The sequence below is a fragment of the Balaenoptera acutorostrata genome, chromosome 7 (assembly GCF_949987535.1).
Source record: "Balaenoptera acutorostrata chromosome 7, mBalAcu1.1, whole genome shotgun sequence".
In the NCBI taxonomy this organism is placed as follows: domain Eukaryota; kingdom Metazoa; phylum Chordata; class Mammalia; order Artiodactyla; family Balaenopteridae; genus Balaenoptera; species Balaenoptera acutorostrata.
The window spans coordinates 42,678,611-42,698,206 of record NC_080070.1 but is presented as its reverse complement, the minus strand read 5'-3'; the positions used below and the strand labels follow the sequence as shown (position 1 = coordinate 42,698,206).

The 19,596-nt window shown below is 41.6% G+C and overlaps 1 protein-coding gene across 10 annotated transcripts in view; it reads right to left on the bottom strand.

The window, feature by feature from the left end:
- Positions 1-3,717: 3,717 nt before the first annotated feature.
- Positions 3,718-19,596, bottom strand: part of MATCAP2 (microtubule associated tyrosine carboxypeptidase 2) — a 104,183-nt gene continuing 88,304 nt past the window's right edge. For 8 of the 10 annotated variants that reach the window (XM_057549955.1, XM_057549954.1, XM_057549950.1 and 5 more), the window contains 2 exons: positions 9,128-9,225; positions 4,077-6,748 (listed from right to left, as the gene is read on the bottom strand). In XM_057549955.1, coding sequence (XP_057405938.1) covers positions 6,587-6,748; positions 9,128-9,225 — 260 coding nt within the window. In that variant the 3' untranslated portion in view covers positions 4,077-6,586. Of the gene's footprint in view, positions 3,866-4,076; positions 6,749-9,127; positions 9,226-19,596 lie in introns of those variants that run through there. The other 2 variants (XR_009008836.1, XM_057549952.1) reach the window with 2 other exon arrangements.

Below are 19,596 nucleotides of genomic sequence, written 5' to 3'. Positions count from 1 at the left end.
CATCAAGTTGTTTGTGGAGCTTTAATCCACTGCTTCTGAGGCTGCTGGGAGAGATTTCCCTTTCTCTTCTTTGTTCATACAGCTCCCAGTGTTCAGTTTGGGATTTAGACCTGCCTCTGCATGTAGGTCTCCTGAGGGTGTCTGTTCCCTGCCCAGACAGAACGGGGTTAAAGGAGCAGCTGCTTCGGGGGCTCTGGCTCACTCAGGCCAGGGGGAGGGAGTGGTACGGAGGAGGCGGGGCGAGCTTGCGGAGGCAGAGGCCGGTGTGATGTTGCACCCGCCTGAGGCGCGCCATGCGTTCTCCCAGGGAAGTTGTCCCTGGATCACGGGAGCCTGGCAGTGGCAAGCTGCACCGGCTCCTGGGAGGGGTGGTGTGGAGAGTGACCTGTGCTCACACACAGGCTTCTTGGTGGCGACAGCAGCAGCCTTAGCATCTCCTGCCCGTCTCCAGTGTCCGCGCTGATAACCGCGGCTCGCGCCTGTCTCTGGAGTTCGTTTAGGCGGCGCTCTGAATCCCCTTCCTTGCGTGCCGCGAAACAGAGGCAAGAAAAAGTCTCTTGGGCTTCCCTGGTGGCGCAGTGGTTGAGAATCTGCCTGCCAATGCAGGGGACACGGGTTCGAGCCCTGGTCTGGGAGGATCCCACATGCCATGGAGCAGCTGGGCCCGTGAGCCACAACTACTGAGCCTGCGCATTTGGAGCCTGTGCTCCGCAACAAGGGAGGCCGCGATAGTGAGAGGCCCGCGCACCGCGATGAAGAGGGGCCCCCGCTTGCCGCAACTAGAGAAAGCCCTCGCACAGAAACGAAGATCCAACACGGCCAAAAATAAATAAATAAATATTAAAAAAAAAAAAAAAAAGTCTCTTGCCTCTTTGGCAGCTCCAGACCTTTTCCCGGACTCCCAGCTAGCTGTGGTGCACTAGCCCCTTCAGGCTGTGTTCACGCCGCCAGCCCCAGTCCTCTGCCTGCAATCCGACTGAAGCCTGAGCCTCGGCTCCCAGCCCCCGCCCGCCCCGGCGGGTGAGCAGACAAGCCTCTCGGGCTGGTGAGTGCTGCTCGGCGCCGAGCCTCTGTGCGGGAATCTCTCCATTTTTCCCTCTGCACCCCTGTTGCTATGGGATCCGCGCTGATAGCCGCGGCTCGTGCCCGTCTCTGGAGTTCGTTTCCTCTTCTTGCATGCCGCGAAACAAAGAGGCAAGAAAATGTCTCTTGCCTCTTCGGCAGCTGCAGACTTTTTCCCGGACTCCCTCCCAGCCAGCTGTGGTGCGCTAACCCCTTCAGGCTGTGTTCACGCCGCCAACCCCAGTCCTCTCCCTGCAATCCGACTGAAGCCCGAGCCTCGGCTCCCAGCCCCCGCCCGCCCCGGCGGCTGAGCAGACACGCCTCTCGGGCTGGTGAGTGCTGGTCGGCACCGAGCCTCTGTGCGGGAATCTCTCCGCTTTGCCCTCCGCACCCCTGTGGCTGCGCTCTCCTCCGTGGCTCCGAAGCTTCCCCCCTCCGCCACCCGCAGTCTCTGCCCACGAAGGGGCTCCTAGTGGGTGGACACCTTTCCTCCTTCACAGCTCCCTCCCACTGGTGCAGGTCCCGTCCCTATTCTTTTATCTCTGTTGTTTCTTTTTTCTTTTGCCCTACTCAGGTACGTGGGGATTTTCTTGCCTTTTGGGAGGTCTTATGTCTTCTGCCAGCGTTCAGTGGGTGTTCTGTAGGAGCAGTTCCCCGTGTAGATGTATTTCTACTGTATCTGTGGGAAGGAAGGTGATCTCCACGTCTTACTCTTCTGCCATCTTCCTGATCCCTCCACCTATTTTTCATTCTTTATCATAATCCTTTGGTAGTGTCATGTTTTCTTAAGTTTTGCTTTGTTGTCTTTGTATCTGAAATAGCAGTTGCTTCCTCTAGTCTTTACTGTTTCAGGAGAGAAGTAACTTCAGTCATCCCTGCTAGAGATTCTGAGGCTTCCTCAGATCAGCTATGGGTAAGCCTGCTCCACACTTCTTGCCTCCTTATGGCAGAATCCTTAAGCTTGTATGTCTTCTCTTGAGTCTGCAATGCAGAAGGTTAGGTGCTGACGATCTCCCTTGTGCTTTCCTAAGTGTGGGGCTAAAGCTCACGTTTGTGGTCTCCCTTGGGCCTACAGATTCAGTTTGGCCTTTTTTTTGCATGTTCACTAGCCGTCTGCCAAAGCTTGCTCTTGATGCTATCAGGAGTGCAACAGGAAGCCACAGGGTGGGGGGTGTGTGTGGGTGAGGCACATGGAGCACTGCTGGTTCCCATGGGCTGGTCACGGAGATCCACAGGTAAGGTCTCCCCAGTGCCAGGTGGGCTAGCTTCTTGATGGGCTTCTTGATGGGACTGTTAGTTGGCTCTGTGACTCTTTAACGCCCTCCAAGAGCCCTATCTGCTGTTCTCCTAGCACCTTCCCACCCCCTCATCATGCAGCTCAAGATTCAGTAGTCTGGAGGACGCAAGAGAGAAATGGGCCTCTCTGGCGGCTTCCCACATAGTTGGAGAAGCTGGGTACTCAGTCACTTGCATTTTCACCTCCAGGAGAAATCACGGGCTGAGAAGGTCTCTCTTGGCCCTGAACTGTGCCACCTTGAGGGAAGGATAATGAGGGTAAAATCAAACTGTTCCTCTTCAAAGCATCTAAACTCATTTATTGCTCCAAAAATGTGCTGAAAATTCTCCACTGGAAACCCAGACTTTCACAAAGGTGCTCTTGTCTGTGGGTGATTGTCTAAGATAGACAGTACTTTCCAGGGGTTTCCACACTGCAGCCGAGAGGGCCTGGAGCTGGTTTGCAGGCCACTGCAGGGTCCAAGCCAGGACCTAGGTCTGTATGCCTATAAGCCAATGCATGGGCAGGAAAGATTCCTACCAGGTTGCTTGGCAATTCCTACAAAGTTGCTTGGTGTTGGATCCCTAAGCTCCCACCAGGTCATTTCTGTCTGTATATGGATACCAAATTGCTGGGGGTGGAGGACACAAATGAGGGAAAGCTTTTTCAGCCATGCTGATGTCACTTCTGAAGCTGGTCGTCTTTTGTTTGTTAGGATAGCTGGGAAGAAATGCATGCTCAGTGGTCTCTTGGTGGTCAGATTTCTGCTCTTTGCTTTGTCCTCTTTCTTTAGGTACAATTCTTTTCAGTTCTGAAGGCTAGAAGTTCAAGATCAAGGTGTTGGAAAGCTTGATTTTTCCTGAGAACCATAAGGGAAGGATCTGTTCTGGGCCTCTCTCCTTGGCTTGCAGATGGCTGCCCTCTTGCTTCCTCTTCATATGCTTTTCCCTCTGCATACTTGAAATTCCACATATTCTTAAAGCTAGCTAACAAACACTAGTATTTCTCATCCTGGCAGTTTCAAGATATTAATTCCTTTAGCCACTGGAATCAGAGTGAACAAAAATGAATGAAATCATAGCCAGCTGACAAGGCTTTCACAAGTGCCATAAAGGTTTGGATTCAAAGACCAAGACACTTAAGGATAAAGTGCTGACTCCCTTGGGCATCTGCTGAAGGGCTCAAGGGATCTCCTCAGGGCCTGTGATGACCCAAGCAGCTGTATCCTTGGGTCTACTCCTTCCCCTAGGCTAAAGTTGCTCAGGTTCCAAACAAGCCTTGAAAAGAGTGGTAATAAAATACTGTAAATACTCACTACTTTGCAAGTGATCTTTGTCTCTGTGCTTCAAACACATGAACAGGCCCATTTACTATGGTTTACATTCTTTTGGTAACACTTTTTGGGTATGGTACTGGCAGTGCTGTAACCTGGGTCTGTGCCACTCTTCCTCACTGGACTGTGGAACATTTCTAGTCTTCATCAGAGGACCTCTGACACTCAGCACAGATTCTGCTCCTCAATCGGTTCTGCATAAAAGTTTATTCAATAAACAGGGTAGTAAATTAAGACAGAATTTTCCCTCTCTCCTTTTCCCTATGCCCCATGGGAGTATATGCTGAACTAATTAGGGGAAAGGTAGAGTGTGGCAAATATAATATTTCTCTATAAATAAGAATACTAGAAGACAAACATGATTGATGGTATTTTCAATAATTACCACAATAAAAAACCTGGAAATACCACAATAAAAATATAATTAGGTTTTAAAAGAACAGAAATTTGCATGCATATATATCCAAATAGTTCATCTGAGAACCTCAGTGCTATTTATTTCTATTACAGCTAGACACAAAATGCTCAAAGATTGAAAATATAAAGAAATGAAGACTATGGATTTATGTTTGCAGACTATTTTACTTTGAAACTGTCTGGTGTGAAAACCTAACAGTTTATCAGAATTTGTATTTGATACAACTATATGTTAGAATTTCAGTGGAAAAAATTGATGAAATCCTAATGATCAATAGCCTATAGCAAATGACTCTTCTAATTAAAACGAATATGATCTTCAACTATTCTCCTAAGTTCTGTGGCTATAATTTTCTATTTATAAAAACTTTATTTTAGAGAACAAAACTGACCTTAATGTTATTTCAAGAAAGAGAATAAACATTAAATCTTCAATCTCAACTTTTAAAGCTTAGAGCTCTTTATTTAAGTATTTCTGCTAATCTTAAACTACTTTTGGTTCATTGCTAACTTTTGAAATATCTTAATGTGATTTAAGGTCTTTTTTTTTTTTTTTTTTTTGTCTGGATAGTGCTCATGTTTTTTGTCTTTATACCAAAGCAGTAAGGCAAGAAAGCTTTTCCTTTTCTGGATCATATAACATCTATCCATTTTAAAATTCAGGGACTATATAACCACTACAAACAATCCTACCAATAGGAAATTAAGGCTGCTGTGATTTTCCTTTATATTTAAACATTAGCAGTGTTATTGCCTACAAATGCTGAATTTATAATCATTTGACCTTAAGTCACAGGACATAAATATTGCCATTTCTGTCTGTACTTCAATTCCAGCTAATAAGACATTGTTTTCACAATTACCTTTGATAAGTCTGAAGATGAAGTCAGAAAACACTACACAGAGCTGAAACTGGATGACTCTGCTACAAGGAAATAATGCTTGAGAGGACAAGAGTGGTCTTCTGGTGTCTGGTTAGTGTTGGTGCACTGTGCCCCCAGCCCCAGTGCAGGTCACACTCCAGCCAGCATGACACAGGTATGGGCACCTTCAGTACTCTAAAGGGCCTTGCCTGCTACTGCCAAAGGTGAAATGCGTGGCTTTGCAAGAACTGCCAGGTGCCAGTTAGAGTACATCATGTTTGCTGGAGGTTTGTTGAAGTATATCATTCTTTGAGGCGAGCCCTTCCAGATATATGAAAGAGAAAAATCCCATAACCTTGTCTGCAAAAGAGTTTCTAAAATGTGAATGTGAACCAGGCTTTGCAGTATACATCTACCAGTGTTAGCACCATATTTAACTCTGAATTGAGGTAAAGATAAACTCTCAGATAGATAGACTTTGGGTAGAAATCACAGTAGCAATTTTGAATGGGGTGTTTACAGCAGTATTCTTTCTGATTAAAATAAGTTTGAAAAACTACTTGATCCCAAGTATACCTATTATACCTATCCAAGTATATAGTGAAATTGATAAATTACAAAGCTAGATATAAGCTTTTAGCAGGAGAAATGTAGTAAAACAGAACTCACATTCTTGAAATTCAAAGTATGTCATTATTGGCTTGATGAAGTCAAAGATTTTGATAAAATACTGAGCCAATATCATCACAAAGCCAGTTTATCAAATGACAATGCCCAGAAATTCTGTTTCTCAGAGTATATAGTCAAGCTTACTGTAGATGCTACCCAGTCAACATCCAGCTCCTACCTGATTTATCCCCTGCTCATTGCTCCATTTAATAAAAAAGGTAAGTAGCTTCTCTCTTCCCCAACTATTTTGATTTATGTAGAAAAACCTCTGAGACTTGGGAAGGAAAGACCCTAAAACTTGGTTAAAATTTTGAAGGTGTCCAGTATGTTTCAGCAGATGAAAACCGAGTTTAGTTAAGGGATAACTGGACAAAACATGGTAATCTTCTACTTTAGTTCCTATAAGCTGATAAGGTGAAACAATAATGTGTAAAATAAAGAACTATGAGAACTTTTCAAATTGCTTTTCCCCTCCCTTTAACATTACTTAACATATAAGAAAATAAGAAATCTTAAATTTCTTATTTTCTAGCTTTTGGGAGCATAACGCAGACTAATTTTTCAAAGGAGAATAATTACCATTATTTATTAAATAAAATATTACCTTGGAGTTTGAACAACACAGGAATTCCATCTCTAGTAAGAGCTGGTCTTGGTGCTCAGGCAGAAGTTTATCACTCAATTTGACCAAGATTCCTCAAAAACACCCATCAGCAGTATTTTCATCTGACTCTGTTGAGATTCAGATGAAAACAGGAGTAACTTTCCCTTGTAGCCTACAGAAACATTTTAGGGAAACAGTTTAAAGTTTGCTCTTAACCTAAATATTCAGCTGAATACTGCAGATCATTCTTCAGAAAACTCATGTAAACAGTCATTCTTCATTTATAAATCTGCTGGTGCTAACTGCACCTAATTGGTAATATACGTGGAGGTATAGCTTAGCTATGTTTGCAAGAATGCTAATTAATATATAAGATCTTTCAGTTCCCTGTCAGTCAGTTCATTCACTTCCATGATCTTCTCTAAGTGTTCCATATATCGGCCATGGTCCTGCAGAAAGTGAGGGACCCTCATGTTTTCAGTAACTGCCAATCCTTTTAAGCGATCCACATCTTCATAAGAGACCTGAAAAAAGGAAGATGGGTTACTTTTTAAATGTGACTACCAGTTAGATTTTGAAGAGCAATTTCTTCCTTTGGTCTTAAGTGAAACTTTATGTAGACTGTTTTTGAAATTACTCTCTAATACCTGGAAAATAACAAAATTTACTGTGTTAAATAAGAATGTATTTATCTGCCCCTTCATACATACCATGACCATATTTTTAAAAATCAAAAGTCAGTATTTGATTTAACAATCTATCTTGGATCTACAGTTTGTCTAGAAATTAAACTAAACTTAATGTATGTGTGTGAAAGACTAAACCTAAACAAATCTCCTGCCTAAATCTAAATATAAGAATTGGGACTTCTCTGGTGGTCCAGTGGGTAAGACTCTGTGCTCCCAATGCAGGAGGCCCAGGTTTGATCCCTGGTTGGGGAACTAGATCCTGCATGCTGCAACTAAGAAGCCCACATGCCACAATGAAGATCCATGTGCTGCAACTAAGACCCAGTGCAGCCAAAGTAAATAAATATTTAAATAAGTAAATAAGTAAGAAAATAATTAGAATGTAAATACTGTATTATTAAGTTAGGAAAATCAGCACAATTATACATTAAATTCCTTTTTCTATTTGAGAAATAATGTTTTATGTTAAAAATATCAAAATAAAAGCAAGAGAATTTAAGTATTTTTAAAAATTTCACATCTCTTTCATTCACTTAAGAAGCCAGTCTTTCATAAATATTATATTAAGTTTAGGGGTGAAACTTTAAGTTCTATAAATTATCTTTCAACTTTTAAATTCCAAAACATAGCTGGCTTTAAGTACTATTATCTTCTGATCAACACTCCTCCTGGTTCAGTAGGAAGGCTTTAAATAAATCATGTTCATATTAAGTTTTATTTATATTTCAGTTAAAATTGAGTACTTATATCACTAAGTGTAATAGGTTATAAGAAATAGGTTTGGTGTTGATATTGGCATGGTTTTGTAATTTATCTTAAACCACTCTGAGTTTATTATAAGGAGAGAATGAGTAAATATACTGATGTTGGGAAATAAGGTTCTCATTTTAAGAAAAGAGATACACATATGGAATGGGAAGGGAGATGTAAAAAGACCTTGTGATGTCTGATTTGAATTAGACTGCCCTTATGATTTAAAACAAATATATGATATGCTCATTGAAAAGGTCCAGAAGCATCAGCACTCCAGTAGTGATGTGCACACCTCGTGCTCAAGTCTCGTTTTATAAATACCATTTCCCACTAAAAAGAATCAAGACTTCCTTGGAGAAACATCTAATCTCAGATTTGGGTAGGAAAAGTGTAAGGTGAGCCCAGAATATTTTACTTTGCTTGAAAACATGTAGACATTTTGCTTGAAAACATGTAGATATGTTTTAAACACAGGAGCAGCCATTGGAAGAGCTGAATAAAAAAGTGGAGGGAAATGTAACAGAATTCAAAGATCTCTATTTTGCAACCACCAGTGTAGTAAGTGATTTGGGCAAAATGGGCAAAGATCATCAATTGATGTTAAAATCATTTCTGGAAAGGCTGTTAGACAATGGTACATTTGAAGGTATCATCCCACAAATTACTTATTAATGGAGGAAAGGTACCTTTATAATGGAGAGATCTGGCAGTAACTAACCCAGGTGATTATACACAGTATCACCAATAATGGGACAAAATATCTCTCTAATATGAGGCACTGAAAAATGCATGACTCACTTTAGTATTCTTGGCAAAAATGTTTAACCTAAAGCTAATTACAAGGAAACAATCTGATAGTCCAGATTCTAGGAATTCTCAAGGAAATTTTCTTGGATTCTTAAAAATGTCATAAAAAAAGACTAGGGTGAGGGGGACTGTTATAAATTAAGAGATTAAAGATGATAAGTGAATGCAAGGCATAAATCTTGACTGGATCCTGGGTCATGAAAAAGAGCTACAAAGGACATTTTGGAGATGATCTGGGGAATATAAAATACTTTTTTAAGATATTATATGGAATCAATGATAAATTTCTTTAGAAAACATATGGTCATGTCAGAATATCCTTATTCTTGGGAGATACATACTGAAGTATGAAGGGGAGTAGAGTTATACCTGCAGCTTACTTTAAAATACTTCAGGAAAATATGCATATAAAAACTAATAATATATTCCCAAATTTCCTATTCCCTTCTTTCTCTCTTACTGTCCACAAAGAAATATTGTAATTTGGTTCTGTGACAGAACCTCATTTCTTCCCTCCTGTTATCACATAAAGGAAAATTACTCCAACAATAAAATAAAAACAGTTTCAACTTGAGTCTTATTTAATCATGAAATGAGCTAGAGGAAATGTTGACCTGGTACGTTTGCGGACTCTGTGCCATTGGTTTCACTCACCTTCCCCAGGGCCGTCAGTAGATGAAAGTCAATGGTCTCTCTATATCGGAGGATTTGCAGGATACCATCCAAGTATACCTGGTCTTTACTGAAACACCCTGGAGGAACCAGAACAGTGCTTACTTTCTGACGTTTAAAAAAATTATTAAGTAACTAAATACCAGCCCATTCACTTTACTGTAGGAGTCAGTCCTGTACTTAAAAAATAAATAGGGCAAATTAGAAATTTAACTATAATCATAACATAAAATGTAAGGTCTTGAGAAGTTTCCTTCTCCCTGGCTCCCCACTCCCCATAATTAAAATAGCATTTTTCCCTAAAGAAACACTAGAGCAGAAACTAACACAACATTGTAAAGCCATTATATTCCAATAAAGATGTTAAAAAAAAATACATGACTCTTAAAATTATCCCATCCTCACCTCTACCATTTGATCATAAACTTAACTTCCATGATTAACTGAAGGCATTTGGGTGGGGAGGGCTGGGAGAGGATAGTTGTAGAGTAGTTAAGTTTCAAAAGGGGCCAATGTGGAGACATGGGATTTCAGAAATTCCTGGGTTTTTTATAAGAAATAATACCCTTTACCCCATTAAAGTTAACTGTAGGTGATTTTGATACTATTCCTCCCTATAAAAACAAGAATTAGAACTGGATTTTAAAGCACATGAAAAAATATGAAATAGACATGAAGATTAGGAATAGCTCATGAGATCTGTGCTTAGATAAAAAATGGTATTCTGCTTACAAAGAAAACCTTTCTCCCATCATGACATAACTTGTGTAAATTTTTAAAAATTTTGCTCTAGAATTAAATGGACTAGAATTCTACCAAATGGAGAGTCATATAATAAGAAATTATTGTTGAAGAGTTCCCAAGATGGTGGACTAAGAGGACCCTGAATTCACCTCCTCTCACGGGCATACCAAATCTTACAACTATTTACAGAGCAACTACGAGTGAGAAAGACTGGAACCTACCAGAAAAGATTTCTATAACTAAAGATATAAAGAAGGAACCACAAGTAGATGAGTAGGAGGGGAGAAACTGCAGTATAGTCAAGACCCATATCCTGAGGTGAGAGACCTACAGATGAGAAGATAATTATAAGTATAGAGGTTCTCCAGAAGGAGCAAGAGGTAAGAGACACACATCAAGCTCCCCAGCCCAGGGGTCATGTGCTGGGAAGACGAGACCCCAGAATGTTTGGTTTTGAAGGTCAGAGGAACTTACTTTCAGGAGACCCAGAGACCTGTGGAAAAGAAAGACCCCACTCTTAAAGGGGGGGGGGGTGCACACAAAATTTCACATGCTCTGGGACACAGGGAAGCAGCAGTAATTTGAACAGAGCCTGGGTCAGACCTACTGGTGATCTTGAAGAGTCTTCCAGAGAGGCAGGAGGAAATGGAGCTCACTCTGGGGACACAGGCACTGGTGGCAACCATTTTTGGAGTTAATTCTACCACACTGAAACTGGCACTGCAAAGCACCATTTTGGAATCCTCCCTCTAGCTTATTAGGCGTGGGACCCAGCCCCAGCCCTGCCCCCACTCACCAGCCTATAGGCACAAGTACTAGATCACCTCAGATCAAGCAATTAGCTGGGTGGAAATATAACCCCACCTACCAGCAAACAGACACCAGCCCCAGAACAACCACAGCGTGCTATGCCAGGACCTGGCCCAGCCACCAGCAGTTGGCACCAGTCCCAGGACTTGCTGGTCCTCAGCCCCAACCATCAGGGGGACAATAAAAGCTCTGAGACAACTTGGGCCCCTTAGACAGTACCCCAGGATCAGGCCACACTTACCAGTGGGCCAACACAACCTTTGGGACACCCCAGGCCCCACAGCCAGCTGTGTCAGGAACCAGCCAACCCACCAATGGTCCAAAACCAGTTCTGAGAATGTGGGCCCTGAAGCCAGAGGCCCCAGGACACGGCTCAGCTAGCCAATGGGCCGGCACTATCCCCATGACCCAGCTTTATCCACCAGTGGGCCTGACAGAGCCCCAGGATCTCCTGTATCCTGACGCTGCCCACCAGTGGGCAGACACCAGCCCCAGGATTCACCCAAGCCCTAGCTCTGTCTACCAGCAGGCCAACACAAGCTTTGGGACACCTCAGACCCCATACCCAACTGTGTCAGGATCCCTCCACCTCCTGCTCAGCAATCTGACAACAGCTCTGAAATTCCTGGGCCCTGTTGTCAGACTCTGGGACCCAGCTCTGCCTGCCACTAGTCCAACACTAACCCCGGAACCTGGCTTCACCCACCAGTGGTAGGGCAACAGCCCTGGAGTCTTATGGACCCTGATTCTGTCCACCAGTGAGCCAGCACTAGGCTTGGGGACTCTCGGGTTTTGTAATCTGCTACCTTGTGACCAGGTCCCACTAACCAGCAGCCAGCAGCATCTGCACAAGGCAGGTGCCTGGCAACCAACTGGGCTAGGGGCCAACCAAGCCTACCAGACCACCCACATAGCAAACCAAAACAGAAGGACCAATGCAGCCCTCTTAGGGGGAAACTGTAGAGCATACAGCACGGGTGACGAGAGGGGAGTGCGCGGTGGGATGCATAAGACATCTCCTATAGGAGACTACTACTTCAAGGTACAGAAACATAACTAACCTACCACATACATCAAAATAGAAATAGCAACTTAGATAAAATGAGGCCACAAAGAAACATGTTCCAGATGAGGAAACAAGATAAAACCCCAGAAGAACAACTAAGTGAAGTGGAGATAGGCAATCTACCTGAGAAAGAGTTCAGAGTAATGACTGTATAGATGATGAAAGAACTTGGGAAAAGAATGGACGCACAGAGCAAGAAGTCAGAAGTTTTTAACAAAGAGTTAAAAAATATAAAGAACAACCAAACAGAGATGTAGAATATGATAAATGAAATGAAAAATACTCTAGAAGGTATCAACATTAGACTAAATGATACAGAGGAACAGATCAGTGATCTGTAGAGTACTGGAAAGCACTGCTACGGAAAAGAAAAAAGAATGAAAAGAAATTAGGACAGTTTAAGAGCCCTGTAGGACAGTATCAAGCACACTAATATGCACACTGTAGGGGTCCCACAAGGACGAAGGGGGGGTGGAGACAGAGAGAGGAGAGAGAGAGAGAGAGACAGAAAGAGAGAGAGAGACAGAGAGAGAGAGAGACGGAAAACAGAACAGGTGAAAACCTCCCTAACCTGGGAAAGGAACAGTCACTCAAGTCCAGAAAGTACAGAGAGTCCCATACAGGATTAACCCAAAGAGAAACCAAGACACACTGTAATTAAAATGACAAACATTAAATATAAAGAGAATATTAAAAGCAACAAGGGAAAAGCAACAAATAGCATACAACAGAATTCCCATAAACTTATTGGCTGATTTTTCAGCAGAAACTCTGAAGGCCAGAATGGAGTAGAAAGATATATTTAAAGTGATGAAAGGGAAAAACCAACAACCAAGAATAATCTACCCAGGAAGGCTCTCATTCAGATTTGATGGAGAGATCAAAAGCTTTACAGACATGCAAAAGCTAAAAGAGTCCAGCACCATCAAACCAACTTTACAACCAATGTTAAAGGAACTTCTCCTGAAGAAAAAGGCCACAACTAAAAACAAGAAAATTATAAAATCAAAATGATCATCAACAAAGGCAAACATATAGAAAATGTAGGAAATCATCCACACACAAAGCTAGTAGGGTGGTTAAAAGACAAAAGTAGTAAAATAATCTATAACCACAATGAGCAGTTAAGGGATACACAAAACAATTAGATGTAAAATATGATATGAAAAACAGCAATCATGAAGGAAGGAGAGTACAAATGTAAGATTTTTAAAATGCATTTGAAATTAAGAGCTCAGCAACTTAAATCATACATATATATATGTATATATATACACACACACACACACACACACACACACACACACATATACAGACTGCTATATAAAAAGCTCATGGTAACCTCAAAACAAACACCTATAATAGATATACACACAAAAAAAGAAAAAAGAATCCAAACACAACACTAAAGATAGTCATCAAATCACAGGAGACGAGAACAAAAGAAGGGGGGAAAAAGACCTATAAAAACAAACCCCAAACAATTAACAAAACGGCAGTAAGAACATACATATCAATAATTACCTTAGGGGGAGGGGCAAGATGGCAGAAGAGTAAGACGCAGAGATCACCTTTCTTCCCACAGATACAGTAGAAATACATCTACACGGGGAACTGTTCCTACAGAACACCCACTGAACGCTGGCAGAAGACGTCAGACCTCCCAAAAGGCAAGAAAATCCCCACGTACTTGGGTAGGGCAAAAGAAAAAAGAAATAACAGAGACAAAAGAATAGGGACGGGACCTGCACCAGTGGGAGGGAGCTGTGAAGCAGGAAAGGTTTCCACACACTAGGAAGCCCCTTCGCGGGTGGAAACTGCGGGTGGCAGACAGGGGAAGCTTCAGAACCAGAGAGGAGAGCGCAGCCACAGGGGTGCGGAGGGCAAAGCGGAGAGATTCCCGCACGGAGGATCGGCGCCGAGCAGCACTCACCAGCCCGAGAGGCTTGTCTGCTCAGCCGCCGGGGCAGGCGGGGGCTGGGAGTTGAGGCTCAGGCTTCGGTGCTAGCTGGGAGGGAGTCCGGGAAAAAGTCTGCAGCTGCCGAAGAGGCAAGAGACTTTTTCTTGCCGCTTTGTTACGCGGCGTGCAAGGAGAGGGGATTCAGAGCGCCGCCTAAACGAACTCCAGAAACGGGCGTGAGCCGCGGCTATCAGCACGGACCCCAGAGGTGGGCGCGAGCCAGGGCTAACAGCACGGACCCCAGAGACAGGTGCGAGCCGCGGTTATCAGCGCGGACCCCAGAGACGGGCAGGAGACGCTAAGGCTGCTGCTGCCGCCACCAAGAAGCCTGTGTGCGAGCACAGGTCACTCTCCACACCGGCCCTCCCAGGAGCCTGTGCAGCCTGCCACTGCCAGGGTCCCGTGATCCAGGGACAACTTCGCCGGGAGAACGCACGGCGCGCCTCAGGCTGCTGGAACGTCACGCTGGCCTCTGCCGCCGCAGGCTCGCCCCGCCTCCTCCGTACCGCTCCATCCCCCCAGTCTGAGTGAGCCACTGAGCCAGAGCCCCCAAAGCAGCTGCTCCTTTAACCCCATTCTGTCTGGGCGGGGAACAGACACCCTCAGGAGACCTACATGCAGAGGCGGGTCCAAATCCAAAGCTGAACCCCAGGAGCTGTACGAACAAAGAAGAGAAAGGGAAATCTCTCCCAGCAGCCTCAGAAGCAGTGGATTAAAGCTCCACAAACAACTTGATGTGATGCATCTGTTGAATACCTGAATAGACAACGAATCATCCCAAATTCAAGAGGTGGACTTAGGGAGCAGGATATGTTAATTTTTCCCCTTTTCCTTTTTTTGTGAGTGTATAGGTGTATGCTTTTGGGTGAGATTTTGTCTGTATAGCTTTGCTTTCACCATTAGTCCTAGGGTTAGGTCCGTCTGTTTTTGTTTTTTTTTTTAACTTAAAAATATTTTTTTCCTAATAAATGTTTTCTTAATAATTTTTTCCTTATTTTCTCTTTTTAGAAATTAAAAAAAATTTTTAATAAGTCTTTTCATATTTTTTATTTTAAAAAATTAAAAACTTTTTTCTTAATAAATTTTTTTTTCTTAATAATTTTTTTATTTTTTACTATAAAAAATTAATAAATCTATTTTTAAAAATTAAAAAAAAATTTTTCTCTGAATACATTTATTCTTAATAATTTTTTTCTTATTTTTTATTATAATAGCTTTATTTTATTTTATCCTCTTTCTATTTTTTTCTCCCTTTTATTCTGAGCCATGTGGATGAAAGGCTCTTGGTGCTCCAGCCAGGCATCAGGGCTGTGCCTCTGAGGTGGGACAGCCAACTTCAGGACACTGGTCCACAAGAGACCTCCCAGCTCCACATAATACCAAACGGCAAAAATCTCTCAGAGATCTCCATCTCAACATCAAGACCCAGCTTCACTCAACGACCAGCAAGCTACAGTGCTGGACACCCTATGCCAAACAACTAGCAAGACAGGAACACAGCCCCATCCATTAGCAGAGAGGCTGCCTAAAATCATAATAAGGCCACAGACACCCCAAAACACACCACCAGACGTGGACGTGCCCACCAGAAAGACAAGATCCAACCTCATTCACCAGAACGCAGGCACTAGTCCCCTCCACCAGGAAGCCTACACAACCCACTGAACCAACCTTAGCCACTGGGGACAGATACCCAAAACAACGGGAACTACGAACCTGCAGCCTGTGAAAAGGAGACCCCCAAACACAGTAAGATAAGCAAAATGAGAAGACACAAAACCACACAGCAGGTGAAGGAACAGGGTCAAAATACACCAGACCTAACAAATGAAGAGGAAATAGGCAGTCTACCTGAAAAAGAATTCAGAATGATAGTAAAGATGATCCAAAATCCTGGAAATAGAATAGACAAAATGCAAGAAACATTTAACAAGGATGTAGAAGAACTAAAGAGGAACAAAGCAACGATGAAAAACACAATAAATGAAATTACAAATACTCTAGATGGGATCAATAGCAGAATAACTGAGGCAGAAGAACGGATAAGTGACCTGGAAGATAAAATAGTGGAAATAACTACTGCAGAGCAGGATAAAGAAAAAAGAATGAAAAGAACTGAGGACAGTCTCAGAGACCTCTGGGACAACATTAAACGCACCAACATTCGAATTATAGGGGTCCCAGAAGAAGAAGAGGAAAAGAAAGGGACTGAGAAAATATTTGAAGAGATTAGAGTTGAAAACTTCCCTAATATGGGAAAGGAAATAGTTAATCAAGTCCTGGAAGCACAGAGAATCCCATACAGGATAAATCCAAGGAGAAACACGCCAAGACACATATTAATCAAACTATCAAAAATTAAATATAAAGAAAACATATTAAAAGCAGCAAGGGAAAAACAACAAATAACACACAAGGGAATCCCCATAAGGTTAACAGCTGATCTTTCAGCAGAAACTCTGCAAGCCAGAAGGGAGTGGCAGGATATACTTAAAGTCATGAAGGAGAAAAACCTACAACCAAGGTTACTCTACCCAGCAAGGATCTCATTCAGATGTGATGGAGAAATTAAAACCTTTACAGACAAGCAAAAGCTGAGAGAGTTCAGCACCACCAAACCTGCTTTACAACAAATGCTAAAGGAACTTCTCTAGGCAAGAAACACAAGAGAAGGATAACACCTACAATAACAAACACAAAATATTTAAGAAAATGGGAATAGGAACATACATATCGATAATTACCTTAAATGTACATGGATTAAATGCTCCCACCAAAAGACACAGACTGGCTGAATGGATACAAAAGCAAGATCCATATATATGCTGTCTACAAGAGACCCACTTCAGACCTAGAGACACATACAGACTGAAAGTGAGGGGATGGAAAAAGATATTCCATGCAAATGGAAATCAAAAGAAAGCTGGAGTAGCAATTCTCATATCAGACAAAATAGACTTTAAAATAAAGACTATTACAAGAGACAAAGAAGGACACTATATAACGATCAAGGGATCGATCCAAGAGGAAAGTATAACAATTGTAAATATTTATGCACCCAACATAGGAGCGCCTCAATACATAAGGCAAATACTAACAGCCATAAAAGGGGAAATCGACAACAACACAATCATAGTAGGGGACTTTAACACCCCACTTTCACCAATGGACAGATCATCCAAAATGAAAATAAATAAGGAAACACAAGCTTTAAATGATACATTAAACAAGATGGACTTAATTGATATTTATAGGACATTCCACCCCAAAACAACAGAATACACATTCTTCTCAAGTGCTCATGGAACATTCTCCAGGATAGATCATAACTTGGGTCACAAATCAAGCCTAGGTAAATTTAAGAAAATTGAAATCATATCAAGTATCTTTTCCAACCACAACGCTATGAGACTAGATATCAATTACAGGAAAGATCTGTAAAAAAAATACAAACACATGGAGGCTACACAATACACTACTTAATAACGAAGTGATCACTGAAGAAATCAAAGGGGAAATCAAAAAATATCTAGAAACAAATGACAATGGAGACACAACGACCCAAAACCTATGGGATGCAGCAAAAGCAGTGCTAAGAGGGAAGTTTATAGCAATACAAGCCTACCTCAAGAAACAGGAAACATTTCGAATAAACAACCTAACCTTGCATCTAAAGCAATAAGAGAAAGAAGAACAAAAAAACCCCAAAGCTAGCAGAAGGAAAGAAATCATAAAGATCAGATCAGAAATAAATGAAAAAGAAATTAAGGAAACAATAGCAAAAATCAATGAAACTAAAAGCTGGTTCCTCGAGAAGATAAACAAATTTGATAAACCATTAGCCAGACTCATCAAGAGAAAAAGGGAGAAGACTCAAATCAATAGAATTAGAAATGAAAAAGGAGAAGTAACCACTGACACTGCAGAAATACAAACGATCATGAGAGATTACTACAAGCAACTCTATGCCAATAAAATGGACAACCTGGAAGAAACGGACAGATTCTTAGAAATGCACAACCTACCGAGACTGAACCAGGAAGAAATAGAAAATATGAACAGACCGATCACAAGCACTGAAATTGAAACTGTGATTAAAAATCTTCCAACAAACAAAAGCCCAGGACCAGATGGCTTCACAGGCGAATTCTATCAAACATTTAGAGAAGAGTTAGCACCTATCCTTCTCAAACTCTTCCAAAATATTGCAGAGGGAGGAACACTCCCAAACTCATTCTACGAGGCCACCATCACCCTGATACCAAAACCAGACAAAGATGTCACAAAGAAAGAAAACTACAGGCCAATATCACTGATGAACACAGATGCAAAAATCCTCAACAAAATACTAGCAAACAGAATCCAACAGCGCATTAAAAGGATTATACACCATGATCAAGTGCGGTTTATTCCAGGAATGCAAGGATTCTTCAATATATGCAAATCAATCAATGTGATACATCATATTAAGAAACTGAAGGAGAAAAACCATATGATCATCTCAATAGATGCAGGGAAAGCTTTCGACAAAATTCAACACCCATTTATGATAAAAGCCCTGCAGAAAGTAGGCATAGAGGGAACTTTCCTCAACATAATAAAGGCCATATACGACAAACCCACAGCCAACATTGTCCTCAATGGTGAAAAACTGAAACCATTTCCACTAAGATCAGGAACAAGACAAGGTTGCCCACTCTCACCACTATTATTCAACATAGTTTTGGAAGTGTTAGCCACAGCAATCAGAGAAGACAAAGAAATAAAAGGAATCCAAATCGGAAAAGAAGAAGTAAAGCTGTCACTGTTTGCAGATGACATGATACTATACATAGAGAATCCTAAAACTGCCACCAGAAAACTCCTAGAGCTAATCAATGAATTTGGTAAAGTAGCAGGATACAAAATTAATGCACAGAAATCTCTTGCATTCCTATACACTAATGATGAAAAATCTGAAAGTGAAATTAAGAAAACACTCCCGTTTACCATTGCAACAAAAAGAATAAAATATCTAGGAATAAACCTACCTAAGGAGACAAAAGACCTGTATGCAGAAAATTATAGGACACTGATGAAAGAAATTAAAGATGATACAAATAGATGGAGAGATATACCATGTTCTTGGATTGGAAGAATCAACATTGTGAAAATGACTCTACTACCCAAAGCAATCTACAGATTCAATGCAATCCCTATCAAACTACCACTGGCATTTTTCACAGAACTAGAACAAAAAATTTCACAATTTGTATGGAGACACAAAAGACCCCGAATAGCCAAAGCAATCTTGAGAACGAAAAATGGAGCTGGAGGAATCAGGCTCCCTGACTTCAGACTATATTACAAAGCTACAGTAATCAAGACAGTTTGGTACTGGCACAAAAACAGAAATATAGATCAATGGAACAGGACAGAAAGCCCAGAGATAAACCCATGCACATATGGTCACCTTATCTTTGATAAAGGAGGCAAGCATATACAGTGGAGAAAAGACAGCCTCTTCAATAAGTGGTGCTGGGAAAATTGGACAGGTACATGTAAAAGTATGAAATTAGAACACTCCCTGACACCATACACAAAAACAAACTCAAAATGATTAAAGACCTAAGTGTAAAGCCAGACACTATTAAACTCTTAGAGGAAAACATAGGCAGAACACTCTATGACATACATCACAGCAAGATCCTTTTGTGACCCAGCTCCTAGAGAAATGGAAATAAAAACACAAATAAACAAATGGGACCTAATGAAACTTAAAAGCTTTTGCACAGCAAAGAAAACCATAAACAAGACCAAAAGACAACCCTCAGAATGGGAGAAAATATTTGCAAATGAAGCAACTGACAAAGGATTAATCTCCAAGATTTA